The sequence below is a fragment of the Alexandromys fortis genome, unplaced genomic scaffold (assembly GCF_014885135.2).
Source record: "Alexandromys fortis isolate MF-2015 unplaced genomic scaffold, M_Fortis_MF-2015_v1.1 scaffold_176, whole genome shotgun sequence".
NCBI lineage: Eukaryota > Metazoa > Chordata > Mammalia > Rodentia > Cricetidae > Alexandromys > Alexandromys fortis.
This window is the reverse complement of record NW_026068070.1, coordinates 882793-907836: the sequence shown is the minus strand read 5'-3', so window position 1 is coordinate 907836 and position 25044 is coordinate 882793. Positions and strand designations below refer to the sequence as shown.

At 45.4% G+C, this 25044-nt stretch overlaps 1 protein-coding gene across 1 annotated transcript in view; it reads left to right on the top strand.

Annotated features, from left to right (window-relative positions):
* The window catches only part of Fndc7 (fibronectin type III domain containing 7), a 41600-nt gene extending 17168 nt beyond the window's left edge, over positions 1–24432 (top strand). The window contains exons 6-12 of the mRNA XM_050120995.1: positions 438–695; positions 2011–2265; positions 4226–4480; positions 9215–9475; positions 13151–13180; positions 23051–23112; positions 23196–24432. Of these exons, the coding sequence (XP_049976952.1) occupies positions 438–695; positions 2011–2265; positions 4226–4480; positions 9215–9475; positions 13151–13180; positions 23051–23094 (1103 nt within the window). The 3' untranslated portion in view covers positions 23095–23112; positions 23196–24432. The remainder of the gene's footprint in view (positions 1–437; positions 696–2010; positions 2266–4225; positions 4481–9214; positions 9476–13150; positions 13181–23050; positions 23113–23195) is intronic.
* Positions 24433–25044: the final 612 nt, after the last annotated feature.

The following is a 25044-nucleotide window of genomic DNA, read 5'->3' as shown; positions in this document are numbered from 1 at the left end:
CAGGAGTGGCCTTGACCGGGAGTTCAAGAATGGATGGAATGTAGGTGGGAAAGACCGAGAAATCTCTAGCTGGGGTTTTTTGGGCCTCCTTTAAGAGCTACTTGTACAGTCCTCATCTCTGTACACTCACACCCCATCTTTATCTGGTTTAGGGTCTAACAGACTGACAGGGGCTGAGGACTCAGGCTCAGTATGACTTTATCAGGCAGAAGAGATCAGGTTTTCTAGCAGAGAGCCCAAAAGTCTATAGAGGAGTGAGAGCAAAGGTCGGGTGTAGACCTGGGAGATCTGATCTGATGTGCCCTTGGGTGTCACAGCAGAGGATCTGCCCAGGTGCAGTGGGAATGAGATGGAGGTGGAAGCTGATCAGGCAGTGGAGGAGGGCTGGCCATAGGGCGGTCAAGACTCAACCTCCCCCTCTGGGCTCCTGCTTGCAGCGCCTTGCTGTCCTAGCGACATTAGCGCAGTGTTGGTGTCCAGCGACAGAGTGGAAATCGCCTGGTCTCCTGTGCGCGGTGCTGAGCTCTATGAAACCAAGGCCATAGCTGGGTACAGCGTGGTGGAGTGCAACGACACGGCTCCTGCTTGCACGCTCTCGGCTTTGGATTGTGACACTAAGTACAACATCACCGTGTACTCCTTCAGTGAGATCCGGGGCAGCAATCTGTCCTGCTCGTCACACTACATCACCACGGGTACGGTACCACTCGGCTGTCATTCACCGGTGTCTAAACCGTCATCCTTGCTGTGAGCCTCAGGAGGGCTATTCAGCAAGACCTACACAAGAGGGGGCTGGAGAGGTGGCTCGGTTGTTGAGAGTCTTCCTGCTCCTACAGAGGATAGGTCAGTTGCCAGCTCCCACATCAGGAGGCTCACAAGCTCACGTAGCTCCAGATCCAGTGATCTGGTGCCCTCTTCTGGCTTCTGTAGGCACTGCAAGCATGTATCCAAACCCACGCTCAGGCATGTATTGCCTGAGGCAGCCCAGGCCAGGGCAGGGATTGGAATTACAGCTCTAGGAATTGGAACCCAAACCTGGATTCGGGAGAAAAATGAACACTCCCAACTCCCATCCACCCCAGATTTAGCTTCCATTATTGAATTGAGGAGAGGCAGGGAAGAAAGTTAGGAAGGAAAGGGGGGCGGGGGCAGGAAGAGATCACCTTGAGGGGAGTTGGGGCAGGGATTACTGACCTCAGCCATCGGGTTCCTGTTGCCACTGGGGACGGACTGCCTGCTCATGAGGAATGCAGATATTTGTCCTGGTTATTTTGGATTTTGAAGTTCAAAATGTTTTATTTTCCAGTTGGCCCCAAACAGCAGGAACCTAATACTCTATGCCAATGTCAACATTTTTCTGCAAAAAAAAAGTTCTGTGAATTTGACCTATATGCGGATATGACTGAAAGCCATAGTTTTGATTTCTCAAAAGAATATTCTTCCACAATTTCATACACACATAATGCATTTTAGCACTACGTCATTTTCTTGTTTATCCCTTCCCCTACCAGGAGATCTTTCTTTAAAAAAGAAAACTTATTTATTTACTAGATAGGGTCTCTTTAACTTAGGGTGGCCTTAAACTCGCAGCAATCCTCCTGCTTCCGCTTGCAGGTACTGGGATTATAGGCATAAACCATCACACCTGGCTCCACTTCAACGTGCTTTTCTTTTTTGAAGTGGGTCTAGTGGAGCCCAGGTTGGCCAGTCTCACTGTGCAGCTCAGGACGATCCTGCACTCCTGATCCTCCTACCTCTGCCTCCCAAACGCTGGGATTCTAGGTGTGCTTACCAGCCTAGATGATACAGTGCAAGGGATAAAACCCAGGGCTTGGTATGTGCTGGGCAAGCCCTCCACCACTTAAACCATATCCTGAGCCCTAGGGTCTGTTGCTGGAGGTGCAGGGGGCCTGGGAAGGGGAGGTAAGGAGAGGAAGCCCGTTTTAAACCAAAGGGCATGTATAGTATTTTTGACTCTGGTGTTTTAATTAATAATCTAACACTTCTTAGCTCCTTGCAGTCCTGAAATAAAACATATTTCAAAGGATGCATTCTCCACGATTAATGTGCACTGGCGATCAACGAACGAAGGTGCCACTTACACCGTGACTGCCCAGGGGAAGAAGGGGCTGTTCCAGTGTAGCAGCACAGGGGAGACCTGCATGATCGGGGGCCTGCCCTGTGGTTCCGTGTTCTCTGTCAGTGCTGTGGCCGAAACTCAGGCGGGAAAGAGCCTGCCCAGCTACAGTGTGCCCCTGGAAACAGGTATGTAGCAACATTGACCCCATGAATCCTTAGGACTTGCTCTAGGACAGGCATTTTATTTAATTTGCCCTAAGTGTGATGGAAATTCAGTACTACAGTACTCGGTGGTTTTCAAAGAGTCTCAGTCTTAGAGGAAAATAAAACTTGTGTCATTTTACATGTTGTGTAAACGTAGCTTCAAAATTCTCTTGTCTTGCCCAACATTCCTATCCAAGGATATGTTGACCCTGTAGAAAACCTTCTTAGAATTTATATCATCCCAAGCCACGGTCAAAACAGCCAACAAGAAACCATATTTATTATTCATGTCTTTGGTTGAACCCTTTCGATTATTCCTCTAAATAGCACTTATCTGAATATAGTTTCTAGGGCTGGAGAGATGTATCAGAGGTTCAAGGGCATTTTCTGGCCTTGCAGAGGACCTGAGTTTAGTTCCCAGCACCCATATCAGGTTGGTTAACAACCACAGTAAATCTAGCTTCAGGGACCCAACGCCCTTTTCTGGTTTCCACGGGCAACTGTACTCGTATGCATACACACACGCACACATATGTACATAGAATTAAAAATAAAATAAACATTAGGAAAACATGTTCCGAGTTTAGTTTCCTAATCAGTAAGAGGCAAGTAATAATTTTTTTTTCCCTTTTCCTAAGACAGGGTTTCTCTGTGTAGCCCTGGCCATTCTGGAACTCACTCTGTAGACCTGGCCGGCTTTGAACTCAGAAATTCACCTGCCTCTGCTTTGAGAGCTGGAATTAAAGGTGTGTGCCACCACTGCCCACAAGGCAGGTAACAGCCTTCTTACAGGGTTGTCGTGAGCACTAAGCTAACTATGCCGCAAAGCTCTCAACATGGCGCCTTCTAAACAATGAGACTGCCATGACAGGAAGCTATTATTGACTGAGAGCGCTATATTTGAAAAACATTTATCAGACAGGCTTAGCGGTACACTCCAAAGCAGGTGAATTTCTACGAGTTCAAGGCCAGCCTTGTCTAAATCGCGAGTTCCAGACCAGCTTAGGGCTGCACAATGAGACCGTGTCTCAATGCTCCCCCAAGAGACATCTAACAAAATTCTTACATTAATATGGCTATGATTAGCACTGGTGGAGGGCTTGCCTAGCACGTGAGAAGCCCTGGGTTGGATTCCAAGCACCACATAAACCTGGTATGGTGGTATACACCTATAATCCCAGCATTCCGGAGTTGGAGGTGGGTAGATTAGAAGTTTAAGGTCATCCAAAGATATATGTAGACTTTAAGGCTAACCCACATGAGACTCTGTCTCAGGAAAGAAAGAAAGAAAGAAAGAAAGAAAGAAAGAAAGAAAGAAAGAAAGAAAGAAAAAAGGACAAAGAAATGGGAGAAACAACATATGATCCAAAGCCTATTCTAGAACACTGCATTCTTGGAGAAAATGCTCACAATACATGGTTGATATTACAAGGTGCATCAGAGGGTATGGACAAAGGAAATTTTTCTTTTCTTTTCTACTTTTTTTTTTTTTTTAAAGACAGGGTTTCCTCGTATAGTCCTAGCTGTCCTGGAATTAGCTCTGTAGACCAGGTTGGCCTCAGACTCACAGAGATCCACCTGCTTCTGCCTCCCGAGTGTTGGCATTAAAGGCATGTGCCACTACTGCCCGGTGAAAATTTCATTAAAAAGAGAAAGCATGAGAAACTTAGGATTTTAAGGGAAGCGTGAGCAAAGTCCCATTCCTTTTATTACTTACTTGTTATTGTGTGTGAGTGTGCATGTGTGATGGGGAGGGTGTGAACATATCACATGTGTGTAGAGTACATTCTCTGCTTCCACTGCGCGTGCCCAGAGATTGAACTCCGATTGTCGGCTTGCCCACTGAGTGCTTTACCCAAAGTGCAGCCTCGCAGTCCCATTGTGGTTATCGTCTATAAGGAATCTGGAAGAAAATTAAATTCTTTTCTGTTTTCCGTTTTAGTGCCATGCTGTCCAGTTGGTCTGACGGCGGCGCAGGTCACCCAGTCTATAATCAACGTGAGCTGGACTATCGGGACAGTGGCTCAGACCTACGTGACAGTGCTCGAGTCACAGATCGGACAGTCCAAGTGTCACACCCATCAGAACCACTGCCTTCTGGGATGCATCGCATGTGGCATCAACTACACGGTGGCATTGAAAGCCATTAGCCCTACTGGACTGACTGCAGACTGTGCCTACCAAAGTTATTCTTCCAGTAAGTGAATTCTAAACTCTAGCCCTTGAGTACTGATGATGTCTTAATTGCTGTTCTGTTGCTGTGAAGAGACACTATGACCAAGGCAGCGTTTTTTCTGTTTGTTTTTGTTTTGTTTTGGTTTTGGTTTTCAAGACATGGTGGATCTGTGTAGCCCTGACTGACCTGGAGCTTGCTCTGTAGACCAAGCTGCCCTGGAACTCAGATCTGCCTGCCTCTGTGTCCCTAGTGATGGTGTTATGGGTGTGTGCCACCACTGCCCAACCCAGGACAACCCAAAAGAAAGCATTTAATTGGGGGCTCGTTTACAGTTTCGAAAGTTAGTCCACAGTCCATGATCACCATGGTGAGAAGCAGACAACCTAGGGCTAGGGCAGTAGCTGAGAGCTTTACATCCTGATCCAAAGGCAGCCAGCAGAGAGACTGGGCCTGGCATGAGTGTTTGAATCCTGAAAGCCCACCCCCAGTGACACACCTCCCCTAAAAACGGTCACACCTCCTAATCCTTCCCAAACAGTTCTATCAGCTGAGTATTCAATACCAAGTATTCAAATAGACGAGGCTATGGGGACCATCCTCATTGAAACCATCACAGTTGCTAAGGATTCCATGATCTCCGGTCTAGGCTCAGTCCCTCCTTCCCATTTAAAAAGATGGTGTGGGGCTGGAGAGATGGCTCAGCAGTTAGGAGCAGTGGCTTAAGAGGACCCAGGTTCAATTCCCAGCACCCACATGGTGCTCACAGATATCTGTAATCCAGCTCTAAGTGATTTGACACCCTCATACTGACATAAATGCAGGCGAGACATCAATGCACACAAAATAAAATTATATTAATCGTTAAAAAGAGATGGTGACCTCTACCTCGCTTTCAAATTCACGTTATTTCTTAGTGTCGTGTTGCCAGTCATCTCCAACCACTCACCACCTTGTCTTTGGAGATAAGTTCTCTTACCAAATTGGAAACTTGTAAATGAAGACCGCACTTTTGTTTCCCAACTGCCTAGACCCAAATAATCACAGAGAAATTATATTAATTACTGTTTGGCCAATGGCTCAGACATATTCCTAACTAGCTCTTACATCTTAAATTAACCCATTTCTTTTCATCTATGTATCACCAAGGGACTGTGGCTTACCAGTAACCTTCTGTCATTTTTCTCCTTCGGCAGCTGTTGTGGCATCTCCTTCGACTCCGCCTAGTCTCTCTCCTCAGATTTCCCGACTGACTTTACCCTGCTAAGCCATTGGCCTAAAACAGCTGTGTTCAGTAACTGATAAAAGCAGCATGTATACAGAAGACACCCCACATCAGAGACTCACCAGTCTGGCTAGATTAGCTGAATAGTGAGCACCAGGGGTGGTCCTGTCTCTGCCTCCCCAGTGCTGAGACTATAGGCACATGGCATCATAGAGCTGTTATGCTCAAATTTTACATACATGCTGGAGCTCAAACTCACCGACCTAGCCCTCTCCTCACGTGTGTGTGGCAGAGGCTTCACCATTCTATCCCTCCCGTCACGTGTGTGTGGCAGAGGCTTCGCCGTCCTAGCCCTCTCCTCAGCCCTAACCAAGCAGAGCACTTTCCAACATGTTTACAGTTCCCTTGGACTTGGAACTTCAAAGCTCAGCGGTTTCTGTCAGTCCTTGGTGCTTTGCTTCCCCTGGTAAAAAGGCCGGGCTGTTTCCTGAAGGGGATGATGGTCCTTTTTTTACATGACAGAGAGATCTGTAGTGAACACTAACAGCCTGGCAGAGGTTCCCGGAAGCGTTTGAGCGCACATCCTACCTGGTTTGCACTGTCATCACGCTGCATTTCTCTCTCTCTTCTGAACCTCTCCAGCCTTCTGTAGTTTATCACTTTAACAGGCCAAACGGGAGCAGAGGCTTCTTCCCACAAATGCCACGCCATTCAGGAATAATGGAAAGAAACAGCAAGGAGAGCAAGGCTAGCAAAGTTTCCTCTCATACATCATCCTAACCTGCTGAGGCGGCTGCCTGGAGGGCTGTTTTGGAACAAACTCCAGAGACCGCCTCCAGGCTAGAGGAGAAACTGCACGGTGGTGATTAGTTCTCGCTTTGCCGGGCTCGGGACAGTGGGGTTGAAATATAATTTTTGGCTTCTTGGAGGCAATAGAAAATATCTTAACTGGGAGCCCACATTAGAAATGGCTGCTTACAGCCGGGTGGTGGTGGCGCATGCTTTTAATCCCAGCACTCGGGAGGCAGAGGCAGGTGGATCTCTGTGAGTTCGAGACCAGCCTGGTCTACAGAGCTAGTTCCAGGACAGGCTCCAAAGCCACAGAGAAACTCTGTCTCGAAAAAACCAAGAAAAAAAAAAAAAAAAAGAAATGGCTGCTTACAACTCGGGTTGCCTTTCTTTTCCATGATTCTAGTTCCTTTGAGGAAAGAAGAAAGCAAAGGTAGCAGCATCTCCCTGGCCTCCGGGTGAAAGCATCATAATGTTCTGTACAGCGTAGCGGGTTTACGCCTCCCTTTGGCCCGTGACTTTCTGTTCTCTTGGTCGCCCCTTTCTCATCTGCGTTGCCAGTTCTGAGAAGATGATTCATGGCTTATATCTCCACCTAACATTTTAAACTTTAATCAATTAATTGATTTGTGTGTGTGCTCCCACGAGCACGTCAGGGTATGTGTGTTGAAGTCACAGGTCAGCTTACAGGGGCTGGTGCTCTCCTTCCGCCATGTGGGGCCCATGAAATTAGTTGGTCAGGCTTCATGGCAAGCACCTTTACCAGCTGAACAACTTTGCCAGCCTTAAAACAATTTCTTAAAAATAAATAAATAAATAAATAAATAAATAAATAAACCAGTCCAGAAAAGGTGGCTCATGACTGTAATCTCTTTACTCAGGAAGGACAGGCAGGAGGGTCAGGAAATTAAGGTCATCCTGTGCTGTAGAGCTGCCTATGCTAATATTGCGAACAAAATGGAACAATTGTTTTCAACTAAGTAAAAAGAATAAATTAATGAATTCACTGTCCCCTTTTTGTTGGTTTGACAAAAATATCTGACAAGCCAGGCAGTGTGGTGCACACCTTTCTGAGGTAGAGGCCAGCCTGGTCTACAAAGTGAGTTTCAGGACTGCCAGGGCTACACAGATAAACACTGTCTAGAAAAACAAAACAAAATCTGATTTAAAAAAAAAAAAAAAGCCAAACAACTCAAGGGGCCAGAGTGACAGTCCAGCAGCTAACATAGCCACTGCTCTTCCAGGGGACCCGAGTTCAGTTCCCAGCACACACGCTGAATGTAACTCCTGTCCACCCTCTCCCAGCCTCAGGCACTGCATTCACATGTACACCCCACCCATGTATACCCCACACATGTACACCCCACACATACCCACAATTAAAAATAAATAAGCAATGACATCACTGAGAAAATATGTCAGGAAGGGTTGATTTCGTTTGCAGTTCATGGTGAGGAGATCATGGCAGCAGGAAGAAGCTGGTCACCTTGTCTGAAGTCAGAATTTGGGAAGGTGAATGCTTGTGTTCAGCTGTATTTAATGATGCCCAGGCTCCCATCTGAGGGAATGGTACAGCCCACATTTAGGGTGGGTCACCCCACCTCAGTTAACATAATCTACATATCCCTCCCAGGCTTTTCCAGAAGCTAACTTCCTCTAGACAGCCCTCTCAGGCACTCCTGAATCCCTCACAGACTAGCCTCTTGTCTCTTCTCCTGGGTGATTCTGGAGCCTGTCAAGCTGACAGTGTTAGCCATCACGTGGCCTCCTGACCAGCATCCCAGCACTCAGGAGGTGAGACAAAGAGGTTCGCCAGACAGCCATGATTTCAAAGCCAGCCTGGACTCCATAGCGAATGAGACTCTGTCTCCAACTGCCTTCCAAATAATCAACCAGTCAAGCAGTCAGTCATGCTGGGCATAGTGGTGCATACAGAATCCAGCGCTTGAGAGACTGAGGCCGGAAGATGAATTTAGGGGCTAGCCTGGACTACATAGCAATACCCTGTCTCAAGCGAATGAACACACACAGGGACAGAGAAAAAGAGAGAGAGAGAGAGAGAGAGAGAGAGAGAGAGAGAGAGAACATGCACAAATCAAATGAGCCCGATTCTTCTTCACAGATTAAAAAAGTTATACATGACCTTTATTTTAGTTCGTGAGCATTCCACCATCTGGTGCCCTGATTGATACCTAATGTTTGACTCACTCAAAATATTTGGGGAACAGGACCACAAGAGTACCCAATCGGTTGGCACAAATGAGGCATGGACCAGCTTGCTCACTAGCCGGTTATAGAGGTGGCTGCCTCTAAGGTGTGCTCCTGCTCATAGCTTCTAGGGTGAACACAATGAGGTAGTTTAGTCCCCCTAAAGTCAAATGAGATGGGGCATTGTGTTATACCTTGATAGGATAGTGTGCATTTTGACACTCATGCTATACCTCGATAGGACGGTGTGCATTTGACTCAGCGTTTGCACCTCTCTGCCGACTGTAGACCTTTGACCCTCCAGGGTTCTATGTTAGAAGCCCCTCCCCCTCCCCACCCACGCATGGACTTCTGATCGTGGAGCTCACCACGGGAAGAGCACACACGGCCCTTCAGACCTTGCTCTGATCTAACCGGAGAGCAATCGTTCTCTGCAGAGGTCTCCAGTTCTGTCTTTTCCCTCTGTAGTGATTGTAAACAAAGCCATGCTCGTGTGATGATGAAATAATAATTTGGGGCTTGTTTTTATCCTGTAGGTGCCTGCTGCCCGCTGGGGGTCAAATTATATAGGCTGGGCCCTAATGGCATCCGGATCTACTGGCAAGCCTCCAGGGGCTCTGCCAATTATAGCACCGACCTCCATGGGTCCAAAGGCATCTTCACGTGTGTCCCAAGCGCTGGTTTAAGTTTCTGTGACGTCACCGACATCCCCTGTGGGGACGTATACACTGTGATGGTCTCGCCAGTTGCAGACACAGGACTGAAGCTCACATTCTGTCCAAAGAAAATATACTCAGGTAAATCAGCTTATGACCTTTAATTTACAACCAGCCAGTGGTACAGCCCTTGACATAGCATGCACAAGGCCCCATCGCCCAAAAGAAAAACGTAAAAGGAAGATTAAAACTAACCCTTGGGCTGGCAAGATGGCTTAGGGGTATTCTTGTTTGCTTTCTCCTACTGAGAGAAATACCAGGATCCATAGCAACTGAGGGAGGAAAGGGTTTGTTTGGCTCGTAGGTCACAGCCCATCCTCAAGGGAAGTCAGGGCAGGAACTCAAGCAGGAGCAGAGGCAGGAAACATGGAGGAAAGCTGCTTACTTGACTTGTTCTCAGGCTCAGTTACCTTTCTCAGAGAGCCCAGGCCCGCCCGCCTAGGGATTGTACTGCCTACCATGGACTGGGCCCTCCTACATCAATCATCAAAGAAGACAATTTCCCACAGCCATGTCCACAGGTCGATCTGATGGAGAAATTTCCTCAACTGAGGCTTCTGCTTCCCAGGTGACTTAAACTATGTCAGGCTGACAAGGAAAACTAAGCAGTATAGTGGGTTAAAGCGCTTGCTTGGCTGAGCCCGTGTTGTGTGTCTCAGCCAGGGTTTCACACCACGACCCAAGCAACCTGCAGAGGAAAAGGGTTTATGCGCTTGCTTTTCTATCACAGAGGGAAGCTAGGGCAGGAGCTGAGGCTGAGACAATAGAGGGACACGGTTTACCACTTTGCTCTCCCATGACTTGCTCAGTCACCACTCTTACAGAACCCAGCTAAGGGGTGGCACCTCCCACAATGACCTGGACCCTCCCACATCAAATGCCCCGCAGACTTGCCTACAGCCCAGTCTTAGGGAGGATTTTTCTTTTCTTTTCTTTTTTTTTTTTTTTTTCTTTTTTTGGTTTTTTGAGACAGGGTTTCTCTGTGGCTTTGGAGCCTGTCCTGGAACTAGCTCTTGTAGACCAGGCTGGTCTCGAACTCACAGAGATCCGCCCTGCCTCTGCCTCCCGAGTGCTGGAATTAAAGGTGTGCGTCACCACCGCCCGGCTTTAGGGAGGATTTTTCAGCTGAGGTTCCCCTTTCTCAGATGACTCCAGCTTGTGTCAGCTTGACATGAAACTGGCCAGCACGTGGTACAGGGAGAGAACTGGCTCCTACCAGTTGTGTGGTTTATATCCGTGAACCCACACTCTCACATCCACAAATAAACCCCCAAAATATTAAACCTTACCTTCAGGTCAGAATTACCTGTGAATTAAGAGGCAGGGCAATCCCTCTTAACGGCTCAGTGTGAATTCTCTGAAGCTGCAGGAATTCAGACTTGTTTGGAATTGCGGTGGGGACCCGTGTGCCTTTCCCCCTTCAGAAAAAGGGCCAGATCCTTACTGTTTTCATAGTAAAGAGGATTAAAGTGATTGGCGATTTGGGAAGAGATTTTTAAACATAGTCTAGAGATGCCATTGGACACCTTGTCATGTTGGACCTTAAAAGACTTGGCCTTCGCTGGACCATGGTGACGCACACTTTTTATCCCAGCACTCGGTAGGCAGGCAGCTCTCTGTAAGACTGAGGCCAGCCTGGTCTACAAAGCAAGTCCCAGAACAGCCAGGGCTGTTACACAGAGAGACCTAGTCTCAAAAACAACAACAGCAGCAGCAGCAACAACAAAGCGGTTTTGAACTTTTATTTGCACAGATTGAGAATGAGGACAAAGGGGGAGTTTGCGGATCAAAGGAAAGGGAATTTATAAATCCTAAATAAGGGCTAGAAATCTGAGTGGGTAGACAGGCTGTGATCACAAACCAGGGCTGACAGCCAGGCCGGCTCACCAGGGCTGGCAGGAGACATTAGCAATTCTCTTGTTCTGTGTTCCAGCACCCTCTGCTACCTTGCCCAGGGCACAGTCATATATTTTTCATGTACTTCTAAGAGAAGGAAGAGAAAAGCAATAAAGAGGCCCTAGAATTTTGCAGGTGAGTGCAGGAAGATGAAAAGATGACTCAGGAGCCTTTCCTGATAAGCAGTCCGCGTTTTCTAATTAAATGCAGGTGACAAGAGGTTCACGATGGCTCTCAGTGGCAGAACATGGCCAGCTCTTCCTAGAGGGAAGGGCTCTCCTTAGATGTCATGCTTTGATTTTTATTCATGTTTTAATCTTGCCACTTTCCCCCAAATCTGGTCCATAGCCCGTCCTTCTGAGAAGAGACTGGAGTGGATTCGTGGTGTGCAGCTGAGCTCTTTGGAAGACAAGCTCACCACTCAATAACAACATGTCATGTTTCCTGGATACTTCACAAACTTAAGTGTCCTCACGTGTGGTTAGGAGCACACAGTCCCTTTCCAGCAGTCCTGAGTTCAATTTCTAGTTCCCACATCAGATGGCTCGCAACCACCTGTAACTTTAGCTCCCCTGGCTTACACACACACACACTCTATCACATTCATGTCTGGTTGAATGCTCAAAATAACCATAAGAAGGAGGTTCAATAGACCTTACTGTTTCTGGTTTATAAGTGAGACTCAATGGCTTCCAAGTCTGTATCTACAATTCTCTGCAAGTCACTAAATTGTATATGTCCCGATTGTGTATAGACATGGGATAGCAAGCAGAGGATCCTTCCTGAAAGCACACTTGGGGGACATAATTTGCCTTACTCCTCATGAGCCCCAAACCAGTTCAGGCCAGATAGATCATCCTTTCCATTCTTCCCGCCCGATACATTTAGAATATTTTTAGTGGAAATTTTCCAAGTTTGGTTGCTCTTAAGAGTGGAGAAACCTATCCCACAGTCAGAGAGGGGTGTATGTGGAGTTTGGAGCAAATGTGGACCTGCGGTTGCTAGGTGTGTTGTTTGGAGAGGAATGTGTGGTGTGTGCAGCCTGTGCAGGCAAAGAAGCTAGGCTGCCAAGTTCATCTTCAGAAGAAGGCCTGTGTACAGTCTGAACCTAGAAGAGTCCCAAGCGGCCAAACCATTCACTATGCTTGCCTACCTCAGCATCTCCTTCTCTTATTTGAGTCTTCTCTTCTTCATCTTTGATCTACTTTCCATTTACTGTGTTTTTTTTTTTTTTTTTTTTTTTTTTTTTTTTTTTTTTTTTTTTTTTTTTTTTTTTTTTTTTTTTTTGCAGTTCTGGAGATTAGACTCAGGACATAGTACAAGCTAGGCAAATACCACACTGCTGAAGTAGCATTCCCTCAACATCCCCCCTCCCCATCCCTGGGCCTTTTCCTAAAACTTTATTTGGAAACAATGGCTTGCTAAATTGCCCATACTGGCCTCAGCTGCCTAAGTATCTTGCATTACAGGCTTGTACCACCATGCCCAGTCCTTTTTCCTTTTTTACAAATGTGTGACTTTTCCGTCTGAAATACATCAACAGGGCTGGGAAGATGGCTCCGTGGGTAAGGACCTGAGTTTGGATCCCCAGAGTAAAAGGCCAGGCATGGTAGCGCACAGCTGTAGCCCCAGCACTTGGCAGCAGTGGGGCACTAAGCGGATCCCTGAAGTTTATCAGCCAGCCTAGCCAAATCAGTGAGCTTCTGGTTCAGGGAGAGAGACGCCGTCTCAAAAGCTAACAGTGGAGAGCATCAAAGAAAGACACCTGGATCAGCCTCGGGCCTCCATGCACACAAACATAAAATATATATATATCAACGAGTATGTTTTCAACGCTTATGTTTTGTTTGTTTTTTACAGTTACTTGTTCTGGAAGTACACTCGGGATGGGTAAGTGATTTTTCTCCTCTGGATAGAGTTGGAGAGAATTTGTGATGCCATGTTTCGGAGCTACTTAAAGAAATCACGATCACAGCTAATGCTGTAATTACTAAGAATGCCAAATGTCTCTTTGAGGCAGTGTCTCCCTGCTTCCCCATAGCCTTTCCCTTATCAGGGTGCTTCCCTTCACCTTGCACAAACCGAGATGGATTCCTTTAGATGTTGAAGTCTTTTTAGTCCGAAGTCCCAGGGGAAAATGCCAATATTTTCCAGAGGGCAGCTGATTATTCCCCTCCCCTCATACATGCTTTCGAAGAGGCTTCCAGCCTTGCTGCACATTCAGATTCCTTGGAGCCCTTAACATTTTACTGACGCTGGGGCTCCGGCCCAGAAGGTCTGCCATCAATGTCCTAAGGTGGAGGCTGGGCGGCAGGATCTGTGAAAACCTCTCTGGTGAGTTTAAAGAGAGTGGAGGGCCGAGAACTGCTGCCGAAAGCAGAGCTTCTCCATGCTGCGCACAGAGCTCCCAGTGGCCCCTCAAAGGCACCTTGCGACTTGGCAGGGACTGAAGCCTCACACAGCTAATGAGGTGAGCCTGGGCATGCTTTGGACAGAGCAGCGGAGAGAACCGGCCCCTCCCCCTCTCTGAGTAAGTCATTTGCTGGCCTCTCCATGACGGTGAGAATCATACCTAGGAAGAACTTCCAGACTTCCTCTCTCTCTTCCGTGAATACAGGACTGGTCACCTCAGGATCCTGGCTGGCAAGGGCCCTCTGACCTGCTAAAATGAGTCCTGGGATTCTGTTTGCTTAAGACTTTTGGTCTTTCTTGATCCTTGGATTATCCTAAATCTTGTCAGCCCCATCAATTAACTTATTTTGGGGGGGGGAGTAGGGCCTCACTATGTAGCCTCATCTAGGCTGAAACTCACTATGTAGACCAGGCTGGCCTTGAATTCACAGAGCTCTGCCTGCCTCTGCCTCCCAAATGCTGGGCTTAGAGGTTTATAGCACAATGCTGGGCTGAACTAAGAGGCAGTTTTGGGTTCAAAACCTGCTGCTTTTATTTGCACTTTGCCGACTTAGTTATAGTCCCCTAAGCCTAGTTTTCCTCATCTGAAAACTGAAGTAATGGTCACTTCATAAAACGTAATAAGGGTTAAATAAAATGTGATTGATTGGACACAGCGAGAGACCTGTAGTAATAGTAACTGGTAGTTATCGGTTCAGGATCAATTTTGTCTCATAACTCTAGGATCTAAATAGTAACATTTGGATGTGCTACTTCTAAGGTAATTCCATTTTTAACCTTACAGCTCATGACACTTTAACATGCTGGCTTTCAAAGTGTGAGTCTAACAGCACCAGTGTTTCCTAGTAAGCTCTTAGAAATGCCCTCTTACTAATGGTGGTGCACACTTTTAATCCCAGGACTTGGGAGGCAGAGGTGGGCAGATCTCTGTGAGTTCAAGGCCAGCCTGGTGGACAGAGGGAGTTCCAGGACAGCCAAGGTTACACAGAGCAACTCTGTTGTGAAAAACAAAACAAAACAACAACAACAACAAAATGAAAGAAAGAAGCTGCCTCTGGGATTGGTCAATGGCCTAGTAACTCGGAAATTCTGAGGCTGAGCCCAGCAACTTGGTTTTAACAAGCCCACCAAGATGAAGAAGCAGTCTCAGGTCTGAAGACCAGGGCTGTAACTCAGGAGAGCCCCTATGGCTGGAAACTTGATGCCTGGCTGGAGGAGAGAGCGACAGGTGGATGTCTATGCACTCTCTGTCACCTGCCCAGCCTGGGGAGCTTTGGGGACTTTCCTCCCCAGGATGTCCTTAGCAGTTGAAGGTTTATGTTCCCCTTCTGTAAATGCCTGAATGACTGACAGGTGGTGGTGCTTGCTAGGGGACATAGTCAGTTGGCCTCGGGGTGAAAGGGACGCGCCTCATCCAGTCAGTAGTGTGAGCTCAGAGACACTTACTTGAAGGATTTGCAGCGGTCGGATCAATAAATCACCAATAATTGATATTTAAACAAATTTAATAACAAAACAGACTCACAAAACCAAGGTTCCAGCGGGGTAGCCAGCGGAAACAGGAGAGCAAGCGGAAGGGCCCGCGCAGCCTCTGCCCGCGCACTATATCAGTAAACATACGCCTGAGGGCAGCCCGCCCCCAAGGGGAGGGCTTATCCCTACATCTCCCTCCTTTTGTCTAAATAAGACAGAACTAACCTAAATACAACTATAAACAATAATAATAAATAATAGATATAACAAACAATATTGAGAACAAAAGTTTTACCAGACATTCTATCTCAAGGAGTCTAAATAATGTAGAGAGTAATTACAATTATATAATCTTCAACTCCGTCAAAGATCCGAGAAGGGAATAAATATTACTTAACAAATGAGCGATATCCAAAGCGTGCCATAAATGACAGAGACAACAGACTACCTGGGCAATCACCCAAATTCTCGTTCGCAATGTTGAGTCAACCAACTTTGGCTAAGGCCTAGCATGACTGACATACCATTATCAAATGCAAGGAATTTTCTTAGAATTATCCTACCCTGTCTTGGCAAGATAAGAAAATCCTGTTTCATATCTTTGTCAGTAGATGAGGTATGGGCTTTTCTTAACCCAAAGGCCAATTCTGCCAAGAAGACAAACTCCCAGTGGAGTGTCTTTGGTGCTCAACGTTCTCTCGGGAGTAGAGTGGTGTCGCCAGGAGTAATTGTGTCTCGGCACAGAATTCTAGGTTAGCTTAAAGGCCATTTTCTACAGCTCTTTAAAGAGGCTGAAGATTATACTATCTATACTAAATATAATCTCTATGTATCTAGAATACCTTATTAACCTAAAAATAAACATGAACAACATAAAATTCTCAATACCTATCTAACTTGAAGACAAAAAAAAATAAACAACTGTGCAATACATGAAGACAATGATCTTCATCTGTAAACAATGTCATTACATATCAAATGTAAACAATGTTATTACATAAATAGTATCAGAGGTAGAAATGTACATTGTGATATGGTAGATGTATCAATACAATATAAGTATACTCTTATACAAAAATAGAGGTAGGAACACTCACATTCAATATTCAATATGTCAATATACAGGAAACAGTACCAATACAATTTTCTAAAAACAGTAACTCACAAATACCAATCATCCCATCAAACCAGTTAATCCCCCTTTTTTTTTTTTTTTAACATACCCCTAACTCCATAAAACATCTCCCCATCCCCTCAACCCCAAACCAACCACTAAAAGATGTCCCTAACCCTGAGGGCAAACTCTGTTGGGGGAGGGGACGCCGTCCTCTAAGATTGCTTCAAGCTGACATGGGGGCGATGTTCTCCTTAGGGGCTCCTGTGAAAGCAAATGATGGTAAAATTCCCAAATTAACCTTTGGCCTAAGAAAATTATAACTAGTCCCTGAGCGCTTTGAGAAGGTCCGGCCAGAGTGTCGTCAAAAAATGTGCACCATTCGAAATTGTCTTGTGCAGTTGGTACCAAAAAAAATTATTAGCACGTAGAAAAGAAAAAAAAAAAAAAAAAAATATATTCAATATATTCATGACGTCATAAAAACCAGGTTGAGTTGATGTTGTGGGGCCCCATCTTCATCCTGGAAACTTCAAAAATTACTGTAGGAAAATTTGTTGCTTGTTATGGGAAATTTAGACACTAACAACAAGGACATATACTGACATATAAAGAAAGACACAGATACGAGGAAAAGCAAAAACAAAAAACAAAAAACATATATACATAAATATATAAAAAATCAATACTTACGGTATGTATATAATGTTAGTTGATCCTTAGTAGGTCGTAACTATTATCCATCCATCAGTAATTAAATATTCAGGGTCCCTTAAAGTCTTTGAAGATCAATATTTTCCTGTGGAGATAAGAAAAGAACCCTGCCCCCAACCTATCTGTATTCCTTACCATCAGTATGCTCGCCAACCTTGTGAAAGAATTGTTATTTATCTTTTCCAAATGGCTTTTCTTCTTCATACCGAACCTTTATTAGTTTTGTCGGTATCCACAATTGTTCCTCACCTGTGGAGATAAGAGCAAAACCCCTTCCCCAACGCAGCACATCTCCTGGTTTCCATTGTGAGGTCAGCACATCCTTGAAATAAACTGGTTGATTTAGTTCAGTAGACTTTTCCATTATCCAATGTCTTTCTGCAGCCGTTGTCCCCTTCTCATTAGCGTTAAGAAAATTCAAGGTTAACAAAGCATTATGTAACCTATTTCTGGGGGTGTTTTCCACCCCTTTCTGTTTATTCAACATATCTTTTATAGTTCGATTTGATCTTTCTATGACTGCTTGACCTGTAGGATTGTATGGTATACCTGTAACATGCTTGATATTGTAATAGTCAAAAAACCGTTTCATTTTCCTAGAGGCATAAGCAGGACCATTGTCCGTCTTTATTTGTGTAGGTATACCCATGATAGCCATGACTTCTAATAAATGAGTGATTACTGAATCAGCTTTTTCTGAACTTAAAGCAGTTGCCCACTGAAAGCCTGAATAAGTGTCAATGGTGTGGTGAACATACTTCAATTTGCCAAATTCTGCAAAGTGGAACACATCCATCTGCCAGATTTCATTCCTATGGGTGCCCTTTGGATTAGCCCCTGCTGGCAGTGGCGTTTGGTTATAGAAAGAGCAAGTAGGGCATTTCTTTACAATCTCCTTAGCCTGTTGCCATGTAATAGAAAACTCTTTCTTCAAACCCTTGCTATTAACATGATGTTTTTTATGAAATTCAGAGGCTTGTAGCACACTACCAATCAATAACTGATCAATGTCTGCATTACCTTGTGCTAGAGGACCTGGCAGACCCGTATGGGATCGGATGTGTGTTATGTACATAGGGCAGAGCCTGTTCCTGATCAAATCTTGAACCTGGATAAACAATGAGGTTAGTTCTGTATCATCAGGTATAAATTCAGCAGTTTCAATATGTAAAATAACTCTTTCTGCGTATTGCGAATCAGTAACTATATTAATAGGTTCTCTAAAATCCCTTAGCACCATAAGAATGGCATATAATTCTGCCTTCTGGACAGAATCATAAGGACTTTGTTCCACCTTACCCAAGTCTTCCGATTTGTAACCTGCCTTCCCTGTTTTATTGGCATCAGTATAGAATGTACGGGCTCCAGTTATTGGAGCATCACGGACGATTCGAGGAAGGATCCATGAAGTTCTCTTTATGAAGTTAAGCCTCTTGCTTTTTGGATAATTGTTATTAATATCTCCCAAAAAACTAGCACAAGCTCTTTGCCATGGTTCATTATCTTCCCATAATTTCTTTAGTTCATCAGCAGTGAAAGGCACTATAATTTCTGCTGGGTCTATGCCTGCTAATTGACGAAGTCTCAGCTTTCCTTTTATAATTAACTCGGCGACTTTTTCCACATAAGTTTTCAGTTTTTTACTTGGTTTATGTGGTAAAAAGATCCATTCCAAGATAATATCATCTCTCTGCATTAAAATTCCTGTAGGAGAAATTTTGGATGGTAATATGACGAGAATACAATCGAGCTCTGGATTCACCCTGTCCACATGTGCCTGTTGTAATTTTTCCTCAATCATCGTCAGTTCCTTTTCTGCTTCAGCTGTTAATTCTCTGGGACTGTTTAAATCTTTATCACCTTCCAAGGTTTTGTTCAGATGAATTATTAGATCAGGTGTTATCCCAATAGTTGGTCGTAGACTGGAAATGTCTCCTAACAGTCTTTGAAAGTCATTAAGAGTCCGTAAGCGATCTCTCCTAATTTGTGCCTTTTGTGTCTTAATTTTTTGCAAACCTATTTTATAACCTAAATAATTAACAGAATCTCCCTTCTGTATCTTCTCAGGAGCAATTTGCAATCCCCATTTAGGTAAAAGTATCTTTATTTCTTCAAACAGTCTGTTCAAGGTATCCATGTTTGAATCGGATAACAAGATGTCGTCCATGTAGTGGAATATTATAGATTCAGGAAACTTCTTGCGTACTATTTGCAATGGTTGGTTCACAAAATATTGGCACAAGGAGGGGCTATTTAACATACCCTGGGGGAGGACGGCCCAGTGGTATCTCTTGGAAGGTTGAGAATTGTTGTAAGTAGGCACCGTGAAGGCAAATTTTTCTCTATCTTCTTTTTGTAAAGGTATGGTGAAAAAACAATCCTTTAAATCAATAACTATAAGAGGCCATCCTTTTGGTAATAAAGAGGGCAAAGGGATTCCAGATTGCAGAGGACCCATAGGTTGAATAACTTTGTTGATAGCTCTGAGATCTGTCACCATTCTCCATTTACCTGATTTTTTCTTAACCACAAATACAGGAGAATTCCAAGGACTGGTAGATTCCTCTATATGTCCAGCATCTAATTGCTCTTGTACCAGCTGTTCTAAAGCCTGTAACTTTTCCTCAGCTAGAGGCCATTGTTTTGTCCATATTGGTTTCTCAGTCAACCATTTTAGAGGCAATGCTGTTGGTATCTCTGAAGGAGTTTCAATTGTTTGTTCTTGTACGGCCCGAATGGCCGGTTTTCTCCGTTTGTAATATCTTTTAATATTATTCTCAGAAATATAGGCTCTAGAATTAGCAGGAATGTTAATTTGGGTATTCCATTGTTGTAATAGGTCACGACCCCATAAATTCATTGCAATACTGGCTACATATGGCCTTAATTTCCCTATTTGTCCCTCAGGCCCTATACATTCAACCCATCTCGTGCTCTGTCTTACTCGAGATAGGGTTCCAATTCCCAGGAACTGAACATTTACATTCTGAAGAGGCCAATATGGATGCCAAGATTCTGGGGTAATGATACTTACATCAGCACCTGTGTCCAGCAGGCCAGTAATAAAAATGCCATTTACACACACTTTCAGCTTAGGTCTTTGATCATTTATAGAAGTTTGCCAAAACACACGTAACTCATCTTTCTGCTCATTATCGTTTGTAACAGTAGGCATGAGGTTTCCTAATTGTCCTGACGAGGCACGTTCTCTGCAGAAACTGGAAATGACTGGACCATGTTTGCCATGGGGGCCTGTGAGGCCCCCCCTCTCACGTTTCCCGTCTGTATCAGGTTTCCTTGTCTATCTCTTGTAGATCTACACTCATTCGTCCAATGTCTACCCTTTCCACATCTTCTACATAAACCTGAAGGCTGAGTCCTTCTATTTCTGTTATTTCTAGAAGACGCATTATTATTGTTTCTGAAGGTCCGTTGTTTACAATTCCTTCTCATATGACCCATTTTGCCACAATTAAAACATTTGGTATTCTGATGTCTCCTTTTACCATTGGAAATTGCTTCCTCTACCCATGCTTCAGTGCCATAATCAAATGTATCAACATCCAGTGTATGCAAGACCCATTCTTCCAAGGGTGCTGATCTGAACCTTAAAGGCCCCAAAATCTTTTTGCATTCCACATTTGCATTTTCATAAGCCAAAGACTCAATCATTATACGTCTTGTGTCAGGGTCAGGTATCCCTATTTGTACAGCCTTAGTAAGTCTTTGTAAAAAATCACTAAAGGGTTCTCTCTGACCTTGTTTAATCGTAACAAATGATTCCATTCTCTGTCCTGGGTCTTGTACCCTGTCCCAAGCCCTTAAGGCTGCTGTAGTGCATATGGAGAGTATGCTTTCATCCAAATTAGCTTGTTCCTGAGGATCGGAAAAGAGTCCTTCACCTAGAATTTTATCTAGGGAGATGTCACTTCCCTTCGCCTTTTCTTGCTGTTCTAAAAGTCTAGCCTCTTGCCTGAATAAGCATTTCCATCTTAAATGCGTCCCACTCTCAAGGACTGCAGAGGTCATCTGGGTCCAGTCTAAAGGCGTTGGTCTGCTCATTATGGCCCAAGATTTTAGCATCTCTTTAACAAAAGAGGAGTGCATCCCGAAAGCCGTGACAGCCTGTTTAATTTCTTTGAGATCATTTATACGGACAGGCTCCCATGTATCTTCCTTAAGGATCCTAGGGTTTTTGGAACCAATCACCTTCTCTGTCGTTATTACTGGAAAGGCAGGTAGAGGTGTAGATAGAGATTTGTGGAAATTGTCCCGGAGGGATTTACCCACAGATGTAGTTAAAACTTTCCTTTCTACCGTTTGTTCTTCCTCATCAGAATCAGAATTTAGAAATTCCTCAATCTTTTCAATTCTATTCACCATTGCCTTCTGCAATGTCTGTATCTCCTGTCCAGAATTATGTTCCAAAGCCCTCATTGAGGATTCTAAAGTATGAAGTTTGTCCGTTAGAGATAAGTTCTCATCTTTGGACATGATTTTTATGGCATAAACCGTGCCTTCTTGTATTGACAATCTTTCCACCACTCTGTCATAAGCTTTAGACAAAAGTTGATTTTCCCATTCAACCGATTTAATTCTCTGAGATAATGTTTCAGTCCCTTCAGAAAGTGACTGATGAAATTTACGATTTAAATCAGCTGTTCCTTCTTCCATAATAATAAATTTCTCCTTAATATCAGCCTGAACCTTTTCTAAGTTTTTTTCAGTCACCATTGTCTTGTTAAACAAAGTTCTGTTCTCTTCCTGTAGAACTTTAAACTGATTCATGAGAAGATCATTGTCATGCTTAATCGTTTGTAGATGTTCAACCTCTGCCTTAAGAATCCTGGATTCATCTCCAATAGTTTTTAGATGTTCAACCTCTGCCTTAAGAATCCTGGATTCGTCTCTTAAAGACTCTATCAGACTTTTGTTGTCAAACCACTTAAGACCAAGGAAAACTACTAATCCCAGAAGGATCCATAGATGTGGGGTGCTAGACACCTCTTGTAGGATCTCCCACATGGCACACTCAAAAAGGTTATGGAAGTTGGAAGAGGTGATATTATCAGACATTTTATTTATAAAAGGAAAAAAAAAATTTTTACCTGTAATGACTGGTTCCTGCCAGAGGTGGCGAAAGAGTCCACTTGAATCCACGTGGAGAATTGATCTGAAATGAACCTCAAGACTGAAATTTATACAAATGACCCCTTGGGGCCCAATGTGGCGGTTTGTGTTGTAAAACCGCGAATATTTAAGCTTCCCTGTTCGGTTCCAAACGTCAAAGCAGAGAGGGAGGGGTTAAGTCCTCTGCTCTGCGAGAGGAACACAAAGAGCTGCCTGCGAGCCGCAGCAGCCTAGAACCGGTGGGGGAGGTGCGCGGAACAAAGCCGTGCCTGCTAACCTAAAGCGGGCGGGCGCTGGAGTGCCGAGGACTGCGGGGTTGCGGCGGGAGCCTGGCGGGCGGCGTCACCCGAGGCGGAGGGGGCGGAGTGGCTAAGGCGATCGCGTTCGGGGCGTTCGCGTCCCGAGCCGCGCGGCTGCGGGCGGGGGAAGTCAGCAGCCTGTGTGCCTGACCTGCTGCAGACACAGCGGGGTTGTGCCCCACGTTGGGCGCCAACTGCAGCGGTCGGATCAATAAATCACCAATAATTGATATTTAAACAAATTTAATAACAAAACAGACTCACAAAACCAAGGTTCCAGCGGGGTAGCCAGCGGAAACAGGAGAGCAAGCGGAAGGGCCCGCGCAGCCTCTGCCCGCGCACTATATCAGTAAACATACGCCTGAGGGCAGCCCGCCCCCAAGGGGAGGGCTTATCCCTACAAGGATTCATTTCGTGAGGCAGGCATTTAGTCACGCTAGTCAGTCAGAAACCCCTGGTCCACTTGGAACAGTTTGGCAGCTCACTTTCCTCCTCGCTGGCTGTGGCGTGTCACAGAAATAGCCATCTGATCATCAGCACTGAGAAACTCTCAGCATTGATGCCGATGTCTGCACGGGTAATGGATCTTAAGTGTGTCCTCTCCCTTGCCCCTTTCAGTGATTTACAGAGGGAAGAGGAACGACACCGTGAGCCCCCGGTAGAAGCAGACACTCCAGGAGGTGAGTAGTGAGAGGTAACTCTGGAGGAGTCCACAGCAAGATTTTTCCCTCCGTTTTAAAGATTTTCCTCATTTCTCTTGCAGAGTTAAGAAGCAGCGAGGAAACAAGCTCTTAGAACACAGAACGCCCGTAGGATAGGAAAAGCTCCATCGGCCTTCAAGGGAGTAATTCATACTCTGTATCGACAAGGCAAGGTCAAGTGTGTCATCAGCTGCAGAGAAGTTCCAGATGAACTGTGTGAGGAGAGGTGAGGGCTCTACAGAGGAATGATCCAGAAAGTCCCCTGGAAGGCTGCCAGAGTGAGTCAGCTTGGAGTCAGAGCCTGCAAGCATAAAAGCGCTGCTTAGCAGAATTTGTTCAGAGACTTCACATCCAGACACGCCACAGAATGTTGCCGGTTCCAACCAGCTGAGGCTGGCATCGGATCCTCAGTCCTTCTACAGCAGCCTCCCAGAGTGCTAGAATTACAGGCCTGTACCGGTTTGCCCAGCGCTCCCTCACAGACTTTAACAAGTCCTGTTCACGAGTGTCTCAGCAGTTTGCCATACAGCATCTTCCCTCTAGGGAGGATGGGCATGGACCCCCACAGTAGTCAGCACCTCTGCCCCCCCCCCCGCCCCCGCCCTCAGGAGGATCAGCATCCACCCTGAGACAGGCCTCAGTTGGGACTTTTTAGCTGGAAGTCACACAGCAGCGGTTGCTAGGGCAACGCGGGGTAACAAACGCCCTAGGCACAAGTTCCCAGGGAAACTGAGCTGCCTGCAGATTTCATCAAGTCAGAGAGGCATGTGAGCAGCCATCTGCCAGAGCCTCTGGAAAGCAGAACTGTAGGCCCGTGGCTGGAAAGATCGCCATCAGGAGAGAGCGAAGATATCAGGTGGAGCAGTGGCCAAGGGCAGAGACTCAGACCATGGCAGACAGACACACACAGATTTTCGGGGGCTCAGCGATCTTGTAGCCCGTTCTCTACACTCCCCTCACCTTGTAATGGCTTCTTTCCGGGTTTGGGTAGGAAAAACAGCGTTAGATAACATAAATCTGTTGCATCTGGAACAGTGTGTGTCTGTCTAACGCCAGAACGCTAGTTTCAGAGTAGTGTGAGTAAGATTTGTGTCACGCGTGCGCACGCGGCTGTGGCGCTTACCCCTCAGAGGAGTGACTGGAGGGTCCGAAGAAATGGCTCGGTGGTTAAGCGAACAGGCTGCCCTTGTAGAGGACCTGGGTTGCATGCCTGGTCCTCACCCCTGGTAGCTCACAGCCGTCTCTCACTGTTGGTCAGCGGTGGTCTTGGTCCATCCCCTCCTCTGGTCTCTGAGAGTGATGGGCACGTAAGCGAGGCACAGACACACATGCAGGAAAAATACCCACACTTATAAAATAAATTTAAAAAAATTTAAAAGCATGGCTCTGGAGTCTAGAATGTATATGCTTGGAAGCAACTCTAAAAGTCTACCCAAAGAACTGGAGCATGAAGTTAGGCACGAGGAGGGCAAGGAGGAAAGAGCAAGTTCCCTTCCTACATCTCCTTTACAAGGAAACCAATCAAAGTCCAACAGAGGGGATGATATGTGTAAGACCGACCAGAAAGCCAATTATGAGGTCTCATGCTGGTAATCTCAACACGTAGCAATCTGAGGCAGGAGGATCATGAATTCAAGGTCAGCTTGGCACAGGTACAGAAACATCTCCGTAAATCAGAGATGCAAAACACGTCGCTGGTAAAGAGATCGTTATAGTAAATATCCAATCTTTAAAAGATTTATTTTAATTTTATATGTATGAATGTTTTGCCTGGATGTATGTCTGTGTATCATGTGTGTGCCTGTGGAGGCCAGAAGATGGCATCAGATCCCTTGGAACTGGAGTGGTGGTCGTGAGCTGCCATACGGGTACTGGGAACTGAACCCAGGTCCTCTACAAGAGCAACAAGTG